General features: G+C 52.1%; 1 protein-coding gene across 1 annotated transcript in view; it reads right to left on the bottom strand.

Annotated features, from left to right (window-relative positions):
* PLXND1 (plexin D1) overlaps positions 1-14,863 on the bottom strand; it is a 74,015-nt gene that overhangs the window by 22,149 nt on the left and 37,003 nt on the right. The window contains exons 12-21 of the mRNA XM_057417558.1: positions 13,643-13,806; positions 11,788-11,939; positions 11,447-11,546; positions 8,738-8,877; positions 8,053-8,220; positions 5,729-5,819; positions 5,310-5,585; positions 4,252-4,401; positions 1,147-1,261; positions 1-108 (exon numbers count right to left, since the gene is read on the bottom strand). Of these exons, the coding sequence (XP_057273541.1) occupies positions 1-108; positions 1,147-1,261; positions 4,252-4,401; positions 5,310-5,585; positions 5,729-5,819; positions 8,053-8,220; positions 8,738-8,877; positions 11,447-11,546; positions 11,788-11,939; positions 13,643-13,806 (1,464 nt within the window). The remainder of the gene's footprint in view (positions 109-1,146; positions 1,262-4,251; positions 4,402-5,309; positions 5,586-5,728; positions 5,820-8,052; positions 8,221-8,737; positions 8,878-11,446; positions 11,547-11,787; positions 11,940-13,642; positions 13,807-14,863) is intronic.

Consider the following 14,863-nt stretch of genomic DNA (forward strand, 5'->3'; position numbering starts at 1 on the left):
CTTTGCGGATTTCCTCCCGGATCTGTGACTCCATCTCCTCCATCTGGAGCAGGGTTTTCTGCCAGTAGCGCTCGGCTCTGCGGCTCTTTGTGCAAAACACAAAGAGAGCTGGAAAAGAGGAAGGGAACAAGCCTGTTGGAGTAGGGCTTAGGAGCAGCTGCAGCTAAGATCAGAGCGGTCCGCTGCTGGCATGGGTGCAGAAAGCTAAACCCAGTGTTGGTTTAACACCTACAACAAGACTGGTATCTGATCAGGCAGTGGTCGATTATCTGTAAATAAGTAAAACCAGCTGGAATTTAATGACCGTGCTGTAGCTGTCATCTCCAGTTTAGGTCTGGGCTGTCTGCATTCAGCTCAACTGTATATTAATGTATTCCAGCTGATTAATGAATACAGATTTTAAGATGTTTACCACCTGTATTACAGTGTTCATGTCTGACAGTCTGCCCGTGCCACCAGAAATATGTTTCTAATGACGGGTGGTGCCTTAAATAAATAGTGTGCATTAAAACCTTTACTAAAAATAAATTAAATCCTATTAGAAACACCTCATTTGCTGTGAGCTGGCAGATTCCTTCTGCACAGGGTTTGCTGGGCACGCGATGAGGAGCTGCCCAAGCCAGAGGACACAGGTGTGTTGCACTGCTCCCAGTGAGCTGGGCAAACTGTTGTGTCTGCTCCAGGTCTGCAGCTATGGATGCTCGCTCTGTTCTTCGTACTCTTTGCCAGGTGGCTGTCACTGGCTGTTGTTGATGACAGGACCTTGAGCTAGGTGGACCTTTGGGATGGTCTGGGACGGTCATGCCTGTGAGTAAGCCCTGCTCATGTCAGTATGAGCCCAAAACCAGTTTCTCACACTCTATTTTGTATTATCATAGCTACTAAGTGTTTGGGGGAAAAGAGTAAGTTTATAAATATCACAGGCTCAAGTAACAGAGTTGAGCTATGGATTCAGCCAGCAAATACTCCATGCTGCAGGAAGCTTTGATCCTGGGTACTGGCTTGATCCATACAAAGAAGAGTGATACTTGCACCCAGACCAGTTTCAGAAGTTTCTTAACATGTGAGTGAGCCATTTTCCCCCCTCCACATGCAAAGAGAAAAAACCTCAGCACAGCCTAGAAACTCATTGTTTTGTTCCCTTACCTACAACAGAGAGAACCAGCAAGATGCTGCAGATGACAATGGAGACGATGATTGCGGTCTCTCCTCCCCCAAGGTGCAGCATTGCAATTGTGTCGTTGAACTTTCCCACTTGGATCTAGAGGAGAGAGGGAGGAAAAGCAGGAGCTCAGCAGCACGTTGCCAAGCAGCTCAGAGGTTGAGCAAGCAGGGACCATGGGGCAGCACTCAGCAGACCTTCGCCTATCCTAAGGCCACCACAGGGACTCATGTCACAGCCCCACCGAACCCACCCCAGAACACAAGAAACCCTTTTCTTAGGGAGCTCACCATACCATAGAGTGCTGCCTAGACTCCTTTTACTAGAAAACCACTTGCACTAAACATCTGACTTTGTTACGCCTCTGAAAGGCCTTTGATCTGCTCCAAAACCAGAACTGCTGCCACTCAGGAGAAGGAAGGAAAAGAAACTTTCAGGTCTTTGAAATACAAGTAAGGGAAAGTTTGGTTTTGTTTTTTTAAAGTTTAACTTTTGAAATAAAGTAAGAGAATAAAAACAAATAATAATGGGACCAGAGACAAGTAATGATCTTGTGGCTGAAGCAGTGGACTGGGTGTCAGAAGTGCTGGCTCTGCTCCCAACCCATACTTCTTGTGACACCAAGCACAAACCACTTGAGCTCAGTTCTGCGGTCTCCTGATCAGCAGAAGGGAGGAGACCAACACGCACACCACAGGCAGGCTGCTGAGTTTATTTGGTGCTGTTTATAAACGGCTCTTTAGATCCCTGGGATGAAAGGGTGCAACAGCATCATCTGATAAGGAGAACTCATGACCACGCAAGTCTTTTGCTCTGGAACTGTGAGTTTCACTTCTCTTAAGGAATGAGAAGCAAGAAAAACTTGAGGGGAAAAAAAAAACAACAAAAAAAACCCCCCAAAACCCCAAACTGAAATGAGGTCAGGAAGAGGTGGAATCACCTTATGATTGCATCTGTGTCATGGAGCACCTCCAGGAAAGGTGCACTGCCATTAAAGTCAGCTCTCAGCAGCGGGGACAAAGTCCTTCCCACCACATTCACGCATCAGGCAATGTGTAGCACACAGCTCCATACCCACCGGGAAATCTCAGCCCTTGCTTTTGGGAGCACTGCTGAGGGCACCAGTGCTGCCAGCCAAAGACACCCAGACAAGGCTGGAGCTCTGGCCACAGCTGCTGCCTCCATGGGCAAGAGAGGAAGGAAAGCCTCATGTGGGCAGCTCCAGCTGCCAGCACCTGGAGCCAGGGGAACCTTCAGCACCTCCAGCCACCAGTGCTGGACACATGGACTGGCTCCCCTGACTCCAAGCCCCAACATGCCCTTGTACCAGCCCCAGATGGGCTCTGACACTGATGGTTTCTGGGGTGGTACCTCCAGCAAACCCAGACCAAAACTAAGCTCCAGCTCACCTACTGCACTCCCAAAAATGCTGCTTGAAAGTGATCTCCAAAACACAGGGAGGCTTAGGAGCCCCATCTTCATCACCAGCTCCTTTTCTCTACAGACAGCTCTTACTGCCCTGTACAACTTGCTAACATGGACCTTCACAGAATCGCCATACCCAAAATCAGGGTCAGAATTCAGATCACCATTGGGACACATTTTCAAGGGCTGTTTTCCTGTGTTCTGACCACTGCAGATGGGAGCTCTACCACCTAAACAAGAACAGACTGGGCAGTCACAGCAACAGGCATCAGCTCCCCAGCAGAATTTGCATCAGCGGCCCCTGGCTGCTGCCCTGGCTGCAGGTCAGGCAGGGACCACTGGGCTGTGCTATCAAAGCTGCTACGAGTGTTGTAAAGGCAGCTGCTGCTGTGAAGGGGCAAGGAGGAGATAACTCCAACCATGTACAAAGGTCCAATACATGTGCACAGACATGATAAGAGTTGATTGTTCAGCTGCACTCTCACTGCTGGTACACTCTTAATAGCTATGTGATACTTCAGGGCTGGGTATCATTCTCCTGCTTCCTAAGGACCTGCTAGTTCATTGCCTGGAATGTTTTATGTCAAACCAAGACTAGCAAACTCATAAATTGCTTTTCTTCCCCAAAGGGATTTTCCTGTTCCTCAGTTGTAACTAAAAACAAAATACCCTATTTAAAATTTCCATTAAAATGACTTGGGAAATTCTGCTACTTCTGCATTTCCATGTTCCCAGTTTGCAGCAGAATTTCATACACCACAGCTTGTAATCAGTAAACTGGACGAGCCTGTCAGTGAACTGGTGGTGCATTTTCATGCTGTTCTTCCAGGCAGCACAAGCCCACAGCTTCTGCAACTCCCTTACAGCCTTCCTCCTCCTCCTCCCTGCCATGCCGCAAGCTCCCACCCGTTCACAGTTAAACACAAAGGGGCTGCAGGGTCTCAGACCATGAAGATGAAGGCATTTTCTCTCCAGATATGAAGAGGAAAAATCACATCCCTATGTGGCAATGGGCTGCAGATGACATGAGGGAAACTGAGGGCAAGAAGAGCAGGTAAGTCCAGCCCTCCATGGAAAGGACACTAACAAAGTGCTGTGAATTCTGCAGACACAAAGAGGAACAAGAGCCCTGAACACCAAACACTTCACGGTGACAAATGGCAGTCCCTGGGAAGCAACACAAAACCTTCCAGCCCTGTGCACTGCTCCTGCCCTGCCCAGCCACACACAGGGACCCATCTCCAGTGGTTCACTGCAGCTTGGTGAGGGTGAACCCTCACACCCACTTGTAGCCCCTGTGCTGGCCGTAGGAGGCCAGCTGGAGGAAAGCTGCATGGAAGTCCCCAAACATGTCTCATGAGGGGCACAATTACAGCAAGTGACGAACCCTCACGTGCCCGGAGCTCACAGCGCCTTACACAAGAGCTGACAAAATCCCCCCAGCTCACAGCCCAGCTCCTCACCGGTGCCCATGATGCAGAGTGGGCAGCCCCTCTCCATGACTTGGGGCGGCCTCAGCACCCACTGCTCCTGCATCCCGGCAGCGAGCCGCCAGCCGAGGTGCTCTGTCCACCTCCCATGGGGGCAGCATTCCACCCGTGCCTGCCGGGTTTGCACTGGGACCCCTGTGCCCGTGCCCAGAGCGAGGAGGCTCCGGGACTCACCGTCACCGGGAGCTGCCTGTCCGAGGTGCTCAGTGACTCGTTGACAGAGCAGTGGATGACTTTGTCCGAAACAATCTGGATCTCACACGAGATAAGGCCAATCTTCACTTGGTACTCGTTGCTTTCCAGGCCCAGGCTGTCAGGCTCTTTCTAATGACAAAAATAGAAGCAGGATGTCAGTCTTTAGAGCAGCAGTCAAAATTGCAATGGATTTTCCTGCCTTACTTTCCGTATTCCCTGCTGGTTTTGAGACCTGGGAGGACTCTCCATCATGAAGGACGTTTTTCCAGCCCTTCACGGGAAACCCAGAACTGGGCCATTCCCCATTTTCCTGCTTCCCATTCCTCACTCAGCATGGGGCACAGGACGAGCAAGCCCCTCGTGGAACCTGGAAAAATCTGCTTTTGATCTGCTCTGCTGTGCACTGAAGATAAGGATCTAAGCGCCCACCTGGGAGAGGGGAAGGATGTACAGAGGAGATAGCCAGGGGATGTGTCTGCAGAGCCTGAGAACGGGGGAGTGAGTTTCTGAAGCACGTTGCAAGCAGTGAGGATATCCTGCGGTGAACAATGGCCTTTGAATTACTGTTGCACATTGTCCAAGCCACTCAATTGCTGTACCCTGACTTCCTTGTTAACTCAGCTGAATTCAGTAGCCAAAAGAGAAGAATGCATGACCTGTTTCTGCAAGAATAAATACCTATTGTCAGGACCTTCTGGAGCACCTGCCTGATTTCAGGCCAGTGCATTACCATTCTCTTTCATATACCCAGTATTTTATTTAGCTTCTTGCTACTACATCCTCCAAAGGCAGCACTCTGCAACCATGCCTCCAAGGGCATCCTCAGGTCAGGCTGTGTCTCCTGGTGAAGAGATGCAGGTGCAGCGGACTGAGCAAGAACTACCAGCTCCTGTATCATTCCTGCCTCTCCCATCCTCATCCATCCCCCATCTCTCTCCTGCCTGTGTGGACAGTCACAGTGTTGAGACTGAAGAGCTTCCCAGTGGGGAGCATGCAGCACCCCGAAAGAAGCAGAGCTGTTAACGCCACGCTCTCACATGTATAACCAGGGTTAAGGGCTCGCCAGGATGGTGCTTGATCCACTTCTCCTTCTTGGCTGTGAAGAACTGGGGGTCAGCATAGTACTCCAGGCTGAACTTGCTGATGTGCAAGGCCTCCTCGGGGTACATCTCCTCATCCAGAGCCGGACGGTCATCTGTGTAGAGGCGACCATTGAGATAGAAATCGACGGGTGCAGGCTTGCTCCCCACAGTGATGTTGGAGGCAGCAGGAGAGGGGCAGGTGATGGTGGTGTCGGTGTGAACCTTGCAGCTCTGACAGCAGGAGAGAGCACACACGTCAAACCCTGACATCTTGAGTGCTCCCACCCAGCCCTGCTCCCAGCCCAGTCTGTAGCAGGTGCCCAGGCCTCAGCTTGACACCCTGGTTACTGGGCAATACCCGGGGGGACACCCACCGTCGGCTCTCTGCCAATGCCTCGGACCACCATGGACACGTTCTGGACCAGTTCAAAGCCTCTTCCTTCCAGGGTGATGATCCTGCCGCCGCTTTGACGAGAAGGGAACAAAGAGAGGGTCACTGCAGAGACAACCCAGCAGCGAGGCGCAGTGGCTGGGTCTCCCTGCTGCCATTTTCCCAGGGATGTTTCCCAGGTGCGTGAGCAGAAAGCATAACCCAGCAGCCTGAGCCTTCTTCCTACTCATGGCAAGCATCCACACTGCTGCCAAGACATCAGGGAAGGAAGGAGGAGCAGTGGCTGCTATGGTGGAAAGCGGGGACCTCTTCCAGCCGCAGAAAGCTGCCCCCTCACTCCCACTCCCCAGAGGAGCAGCCAGCCTCTGCCTGCTGGTGTACACAGCAGGTTGCCCAGGCCACCAACAGTGTAAGAGATGAACCTCCAACCCCTCAAAGCAAGGGCCAGGAGATATTCCCTCACTGTCTCCACACGACCTGCAGAGAACTGTGAATCCTGGAGAGGGAAGAGCCCCCTTTAATGCTGACAGGGATCCTGCATCTCCCAGACACTTCTGATTTAGATCAGAATGTGAAGTCATTTTGTGTTTTGGATCTGCTGCCTGGGGAATGTGAAACATGGGCCTCTCAATGTGAAATCAATTAATGACAGTGACGAGAGGACCCTGATGCTCTGCTAGGCAGGGCAAGGGATGGAGAACTGGCACTGCATTTCTGCCCTGGACAGCAGAAGCTACAACCTGGATTTACCTTCCCCTTTCTTCACATCACATCTGATCTATTCAGAGCATCTGTCATGGAAGTCAGGGCTTATAAATGCCATTATCTGAGGACCACTCCAGACACAGTGACTTTGGACCCAAGGTTCTCTGAAATCTGGGGATATTACTACGCATTTACGATCCGAGTTTTTAACTAAGGGCCTGTTACATCTGCAGACAAGTTTACAACTTCTGTTCTGTTATAACTTCGCTTACATGGATTATTTTAGCAGCATGGCAAGATAAATCAGATCTGGCTAAATTTTTACACAAGTTAATGACCCCTCATGCTCAGCAGCCCAGCAAGGCACCAGAGCAGTCGGGCTACACGAGCCACCAAGTAGTCTGATGAGTGAGACTGCTGTCATGCTCCCGGTGGAATGCAATTTTGCTGTAAATACTAAGAAAGCAGACCAAGGTGACAGAGAAATACCCTGGTGGTTTCCTTTGAGAATGTGGGCACTGACATTCTTCCACTGTCTCTGTGTTCAGATACCGCTCTCACCACTCAGCTCAGTTCGCAAGCCTACGAGGAGCTGAGGTTGGCTGAGTCACTGCTGTGCCTTGTCATTAACTTTCCCACAGCCCAAATCTTTGGTGATGCACTTGGGAATGCCGAGACACGGCTTTGCTCCAAGGGGATCAGACCATCAGAGTCGCAACAGCACTGCTGTCACCATGGTTCTGCAGGCTCAGGCACTGGGCTCTTGGGTTTCTTGGTCAGCCCTGGGTTCCCCAGGCTGCACAGCCAAGGAAGGTGGGATTTCACCATGGTATCCAAAGGAACAGGAGCCTGAGAGCTCCACAGAGAGACATGAAATTAAAAGCAACACGCTTTGAAAATGAAATACCATCACCAGGGAAAGCTGAAATCCAAAATTACAAATCTCAGCTTATCCTCCAACAGTTTTACTGCCAAGAAAAATCCTCAGGGTCTCATACAGCCCACCTGAACCCCCCTAAAGCACCCACCAGGTGTGCATGGTGCAGTTACCGTGTCCTAAATGCACTGAAATGAGCTACAGAGAGTCCTGGTGTGTGAGATCTCTTCTGCTCCTGCTGAGGCACACTGAAGCACATTGAGAGCTGTGGTGCCCTTTCGTACCTATCTGCAAGGTACAAACTGGTACAAGGGCTGAGAAAGCTCCTTTCTGCCTACAGGACCCTCTCCTGCCAGCCTGGAGCTCACCCTCTCTCTTGCAGGTAGACGCAGATTTGGTGCCAGCTCTGAAATGGAAGTCAGGATGCTGCAATAGTGTGGCATGGGCCCCAGTACCAAACCCTGCCTCCTGGTTGTGCTTCAGGGTCTCCTGACATGGGGTTTGCTCAGGATCTACTCTGCATCTGGATGGCTTGAATGACAGGCAGGGCAAGCCTGCGCTGCCTGCACCAGCCTATACCAGGTACTCCAGTTAGGTCCAGGCTTTGATGGGAGAACCCTGTTCACTTTTCAGTCAGCAAAAATTAAGGGGCTGATCTCAACAAAGGTCACAAAGGAAAGCTCAGGTCCCGGCAGCTCAGCTGTCTGCTGGGGGAGGCACATTACCTGATCTGGCTCTTCTTGGGGTTGATGTCTGATATAATCGGGTTCTTCTCATACTTGAAGGTGATGTTGTAGCTGGCACAAGACTTGTTCTCGAACTGAACGCAGACTCGCACGGCCGTGGTGAGCTCCGCAGAGGGCATGGTGCAGGTGATGGTGCTGGCATTGCGGCTGCATTGGGAAAGCCGGGTAAGCTGCAAGGAGCCAGGGCAGGCAGAGCACGGGAGCCTGGCCCCATGGACCTGAGCACCCCCCCAGGAGCAAGGCAGATGGCAGACATGGGCAAGAAGGAGTTCCCAGTCTCATGCCAATCCCTGTTAACTACACTGCTTACTAACGAGCAATCTCAGCCTTTATCACCTCAGGCTGCCAGACTGAGTTGCCATCCAGCCAAAGGGAAACAGCACACTCCTAATTCTAACCACTGACAAGAGAGGAAAATACAGGAGGAGAGTTTTCTTCACCGCTCCAGGAACACCAGCCTGACAGGTGCTGGAAATGGAGGCAGCAGCCAAGTGGGCTGCTGGGGATGCTGCACTGGCTCCAAGGCTTAGCAGTAATATGCAGTGATTCCCCCATGTCCCCATCAAACCCCCAGCTCTTCCTGACCTCCCTGGGGACAATGCCACCCTTCCTAACACTTGGCTCTTGTCACTAGATCAGTGCCAGCCCCTAGACCCAGTCCCACCTGAGGTCAGTGCACTGCCTGGAGGTATTGACCAGGACACGGAGCTCGGAGCCGACATCCAGCCTGCTGCCTCTGATGGTCACTCTGGTTCCTCCTGCCTTCGGGCCATTGAGGGGAGCTATAGACTGCACCAAAGGAAGCTAAAAACAAAGGGGACATCTGATTTCTGGCCTGGCAAATTCACAGCTGGATACTCCACATTGCACATGGGAATTGCTTCAGTAAATTTAAGTATCCAGTACTGTCAGGCTCTAATATAGCAGCACAGCAAAAGCTTTCACTGGCAGGGTTTCAGAACAGGGGAAGAAGTGCAAGCGCTGAGGAGTGAGATCATGTAAACCTCTGTGATCCCTAAATTGTGGCAATAAATGAGACATGAGCCCAACTGGATCCCAGACCCCACCAGTCCCTCGAGATTTCCAACAGAAGGTCCAGAGATGGCGACAGCTCAGGAAAGGAAATTTCTCACTCATCCCAGCTCCCACCATCTCTGCCCTTCCAGATATATTTCTTCCTGAATATGAAGATAATGCTGAAGCCCCACTGGATGACGGCTTTGAGATCTGTGAAAACAGCCACATGGCTCTACATAATTGAATATCAAACTCCTCCTTAAGGAACCTTCAAATCCGAATCTCTGGAGGTGACAGGAAGTTACTTTGCCTCTCGCCATTTTCAGCAGAAATTAGCATGTGTGTTATCTGCATCTGCAGCCCCTGCAAATCTTCCTGAGATTCATGAGCTGGAGGCTTTGATAACTAATGCAGCGCTGAGCCCTTGCAGCGCCTACACCGTGCGCCCCAGCAGAGTCTGCTGGGCAGCCGCCCTGCTCGGGTGCGAGCAGGACACTGAGGGCAGAGTGAACAGTTATGTCAAGGCCCTTCCATAGGGCTGTTGGTAATTCCCTGTCAAGCACTGCAAGGCACAGGCTGGGGCCGGCCAGAGCTGCTCCCCTCCTCCTCGCTGCAGCCACTGAGCAGAACTGCAGCAGCGTTCTGAGGAGGGATGAGCTGCTCCACTCCACCTGGTACAGATGCCCTTCCCTGTCAATCTCAGCCACAAACATCCTTATTAAGAGCTACCCTTGCCCTTGTCCTATGCTCAGCCATTTCCACTGCTGTTTCTGATCATTACCCATTTCCACAGGATTCATTTTGTTAATTTGTGTTTCTGAGTGCCTGCAGGCAGCTGCCTCCTGCCCTTGGCCCCTAACCTGTGCATTCAAATGTGCACTTACAACAACAGCAGAGAGGATTATTCATGTTCCCCAAAGCCCTTCAGCTCTTCCCTTTGGCAAGAGCCAGGGCTACTGCTCTCTGAGCACTGCCAGCACGGATTGCCTCCAGCGCCACTTTGGCCAATTCACCTCATCCATAGCCTGCTATAATGTTCTGGAGAGGTCTGTTGATAACGTTTTGCTCTCCTCCTCAGCAGAATCACAGCTGAATTCTGTCCTCTAGATACATCTAATGGGGACCTTGAAAGCTGTAGCACACAGGAAATATTTGGTATTTTACAAAGAACCTTCTTTGGAAGGGCACTTCTAAAAGTCTTAAATCAGATAAATTGCTATCAGTGCTCAGGTGTCAGCGAGACCAGCCATGCATGGCATAGTCTACTCCATCTTAATGCCATCATATGCGAGAGGAGAATCAAGAGAACTCAAGAGTGCTGCTTAGTTTGTAAAGGGGATGGGAGTCACTTTTGGTGTGGCACACACCACCAGCTACGCATCGTGCAGCTCCCCACACGTGTGCACAAAGCAGGGCACTCTCCCACCTCTTCCCCAAGCTTTGCTGACATACGCAGACACAAGACAGCTTTGTGCTGTGCCCCCCCAGCAGAAACTGGCTCCTCACTCCCAGGAGGACAGCCTTCTCCTTCAGCCTGCCAGGAGCTGCAGCACAGAGCTGTCGCAGACCTGGTTTGAGTTCAGGAACTGGCTTTTGCTCCTGTTGCTTTGCTTATCACTGCTGCTTCTACAGGTGCTTCCTGAAAGGGCTTTTCCTTGCATGGAGAAAGCCCATGAAGGAGTGCCCAGCCCTTTCCCACTCTTGGAGCCTTCCTTCTCTTTATCAACCAGACAATAGCCCAGCAATGAGTGATGTGCCCAGTCAGCACACAACCTTGTGACAACGCACCAGAGACCCCAAACCCAAAGTCTGTCACTGGGCTGTACCCCCTGGCACCTTGCTCCAGACTGCTGGATCACTGAGAGACTTTGGATGTGAACATGGATGTCTGGAAACGCTGGGAATGCATGCAAAAAATAAGACAATCTCTACAGCAAAATAAATCAGTTCTAAATAGCACGAGTCCATGTGTGAGTCCATGGTATATAACTTAACTTACACAGCACAAGGAGACTTTGCAAGCCTTAAAAAATCTCACAGATTGTAAGGACGAGGAAGAAAAGGTATCTCCTTTCAATAGCAGGAGAGTGATACAGCCAGGATGAGGGAGAAACCTCTGCAGGAGCCGAAATGGGGCTGAGGTTGTGCCTGACGACACCACGGCTGCAGTCCTGCCTGGGTGTGCCAGACCTCGCCCAGGTAACCACGGGTGAGGAGACGCATCTGCTGCTCCTCGAGGACCCCGACATGTTTGTCCTGATCCTCCTTCAGAGCCAGTTGGGGGGGGGCAGCGGCTGTGGGCTTGTTTTAAGGGGTGCAGGAACCACCAAAGAAACATCCAGGAGCAGCTACTCACCACGTAGGAGTACCGCTCCCTGGACTTCCCCTCCCGGCTCACATTCACTGTCACCACATCCGAAAACGCCTCCTGCGCCTCTCCGGTCTGGCATACGATCCTGCGGATGGGGAAGGGGAGGCTGGCAGTGCTGCTGGTGGCACAGTGCTGCTGGTGGCACAGGGGCTGCCCCGCAGCACTGAGCCTGGCACAAGGCACCACATCCCACCCACAGCATGTCCCCATCCCCATCCTGCCCAGGGTGCAGCGCCAGGGCAGGAGCGGGGCGAGCGATGGGGGCCGGACAGCACAGGCAGGGGACACGAAGGGGAGAGGGGCCCCGCAGCTGCCCCGACACTCACGCCTCGGACACGACGTATCTGGCGGGCAGCGGGGCGCACGGCACGCTGCCGATCCGCACGGCGCCCACGACGTCGCTGAAGCGTCGGCCCAGGTTCCTCCCGCGGATGGTCAGCAGGGTGCCCCCCTCCAGCGGCCCACGCAGAGGCTCGATCTGCGGCACCGAGGCACAGGTCGGAGGGGAACCACCAGGAAGCTTCTTGCCTTCACCCCTGTGCCCGTCCCACCTTCCACTCGCCCCCCACCGTGAGGAAGACAGAATTGCTCCTGCTCGCTCCAGCACACCCAGCACCATGCTCCACTTGCTGCAGCTTTGCCAACAAGGAACCATTGCACTTCTGTGCTGGGTTTGGTCAGGGCTTGCTCCAGCTGCAGACACGTCTGGGGTGAAACAGCACTCGTTCCACACCACAGCTTGGAATGGAGTTGGGGCAGAAACAAACCCAGAGGAGGGGTGCTAGTGTGGAAGAGTCCTGCCATCACATTTCTAAGGGCTGTTCTGAACAGAGCAAGACCCTTCAGGACAAGAATAAGACAAAAAGCATCCTGATGCACGGAGCGTGGCCAAGCCACCAGCACTGCAGCCCCCTGGGGTGCAGGACAAGCCCACCACTGCGGGAGAAGGTTGTCCCCCATCCATCTCTTACACCAATGGTGTTTCACTCCACCACTGCGAGGGGACGGTGCTGGTGTGATGCTGCTCCAGCGCATGAGGGGCATCATCGGGCAGCATGACTGCATTGTTCAGCGGGTGAGACAAACCCTTCCTACTCAGAAATGTCTGATCCCTTCACAAAGGCACAGGCACACAAAGCCAGCGCAATGCTTTACTGCAGCAGCCGGCCAGGGCTGCTCAGGACCCACTCCCAGGCTCGTGCCCTCCTTCACCCACTGCATTGCCCCCTCCAGAAGGGCTCTGCGGGGGCCCCTCTGCTTGCGTGACTCTGGAGGGTTTGGATCTACCAGCTGCTGTTTGCTGAGGAAACAGCGGCAGAGTCCTGTGGCCCTCTGCCACCTGAACCCTGGTTTCCTTCCATTATTTTCTGGTGAGGTGCTGATAACACTTGGTGTGTGCTGGGGCAGGACAGGCCCCTCCTGCCATTAGGAGAGGGGAGAGGCAAGCGATGGGGACCCTGCAGTCCCTCCAGGGGAGGGTGCCGTGTTATAGCACCTGGATTTTGAGCAGCTATCCCTACACACCTCCCTACACACAGAAATCCCATATCCTTGCCCATTTTGATGTTCACATTAGCAGTTTTGACTCTCCAGCTTCTCCCTTCCTAACGAGCTCATTTTAAGATTTCCTCTATATACTTTCTTTACTGCTTGTCAGGAGCAAATGTGTTGGCTCATTTCATGCCTCTAAGCAGTACCCTAGGTCCAAATGCCCCCGACCAACTGTTCATTCAACTATAATTTAAATAAAACTCATTTCAAAATGATAATGCAAAAGGTCCCTCTGCCACTCTTCATCTCGACAGAAGTGCACAGCAACGTGCAAGGAGATAGTACTTATGTTCACGTTTCAGCTACGCTCCATTAAATGCTGATCCTGGTAAGAATCCTTCACCAACCCTACAAATCGTTCTTGCTTTTACCAACCCCAGGAACTTTGGGACATTGCAACTGGGCTGCTGCTTTTCCCCCTAACATGATAAAGATTGGATCTTGTCACCAGCAAGATGTCCTTGGCACTGGGTGACTCAATGGCATAGAAACAGTAATTCAGTGCTGGTCTTGACCCCGTCCAGCATCAGGGACAAAGTGCGGTCCCTCCCCTGCCCCAGGGGCCCGGCACAGCCGGTGTCAGCTCCTGCACACCTGCCTTGTGCTCTCCATGTCCCATCCGTGTCTCACCTTCTTAATCTCTGGAGCAGGGCAGGCATCTGAGAGCTGGGGGCTCTCGCTGTGCAGGCGGCAGCTGGAGCTGCTCTCGCTCCAGATGCAGCGGTGCCCCAGGTCCTCCCTCCCCAGGCACTGGGAACAGTCGGCGCTCCCGGTCGCGCAGTTGTACACCTCCACTAAACCACCAGAGACAACAGTAAGAGTCAGCTCCTGGGCCTGGGGCTTTGCTTAGCTTGAGGCAGTCAAACATACCCCCTTTTACATCCCCCCCAGCTACATTAATCCAAGTAACATCTGAAATCCAGTGTATTCCAGAGCAGCTTGCACATATAGTGAGATGAGGCAGCTCTTGGCTGCCATCCTGAAGATTTCCCAGAAGGACTGGGTGCTTGTTCTCACTGCAATGTAATTTAGCACTTTCTTTTCCTTTTTCTTCCCCTTGAAAAACAAACAACACCCAAACTCGGAACCTTTTGTCAATTTATGCTACATGTTTCCAACTCTCAGCATCCACATGGGAAGCTGCTTGGCAAAGCTGGCTCCATCCTGTTAGCAAAGCAATCACATTGCTTCCACACTCTGACAGAAATTGGATGGCTGCAGTGCTTTGTACAGCGTTTACAGTTCCTTCCCTTCCCCCTGGTGACCACGGGCTCCTTTCATTGACTTCTCCCTTCAGATCTGCTCAGCTCAGCTTCCACATCTTTTTCCTACATGGCTTTCACCTCTTCATTAGCTGGTGCCCGAGGTTACATTTCCTCTCCAGCCTAAAGACTTCTGCCGCTGGAGTGTGGGCATCCGCTGAGATAAACAGCCAGAAACACTCAGGAAACGTTATTTTCACGCCCAGCTCCCCAGAGGAGTCTTTGCAGGAGAACATAAAATAAAGAAACAGCCCCATTTTGCAATTCTGTTCACGGAAGGATCTCAAGATGCTTCATAAGCCACTAATGAACCCTCAGCCCTCAGCAGCCCACCTGTGCTCGCGTTAATGAAACGTCCCCGGCACCGAGGGACTCTCCCAGTCTCCACAAAAAATGAGTTTATTTCTTTCACCTTGCCTTGAGTCCACCCAGTGAGTTGCACTGGTTGGTTTTCCACCCCACAGCAATGAGCTGGGGCTCCTTTGGTGGGCTACCAGAACACAGTCTACAATAAATGCTAATAAATATTGAAGTACTAAACACTAATAACACTAATTCCACTAGCGAAGTACGAAAGATGCACACATTT

Source organism: Pezoporus wallicus, unplaced genomic scaffold (assembly GCF_028554395.1).
Source record: "Pezoporus wallicus isolate ANWC-B61680 ecotype Strahan unplaced genomic scaffold, APGP_CSIRO_Pwel_v1 contig_8542, whole genome shotgun sequence".
Taxonomy (NCBI): Eukaryota; Metazoa; Chordata; class Aves; order Psittaciformes; family Psittacidae; genus Pezoporus; species Pezoporus wallicus.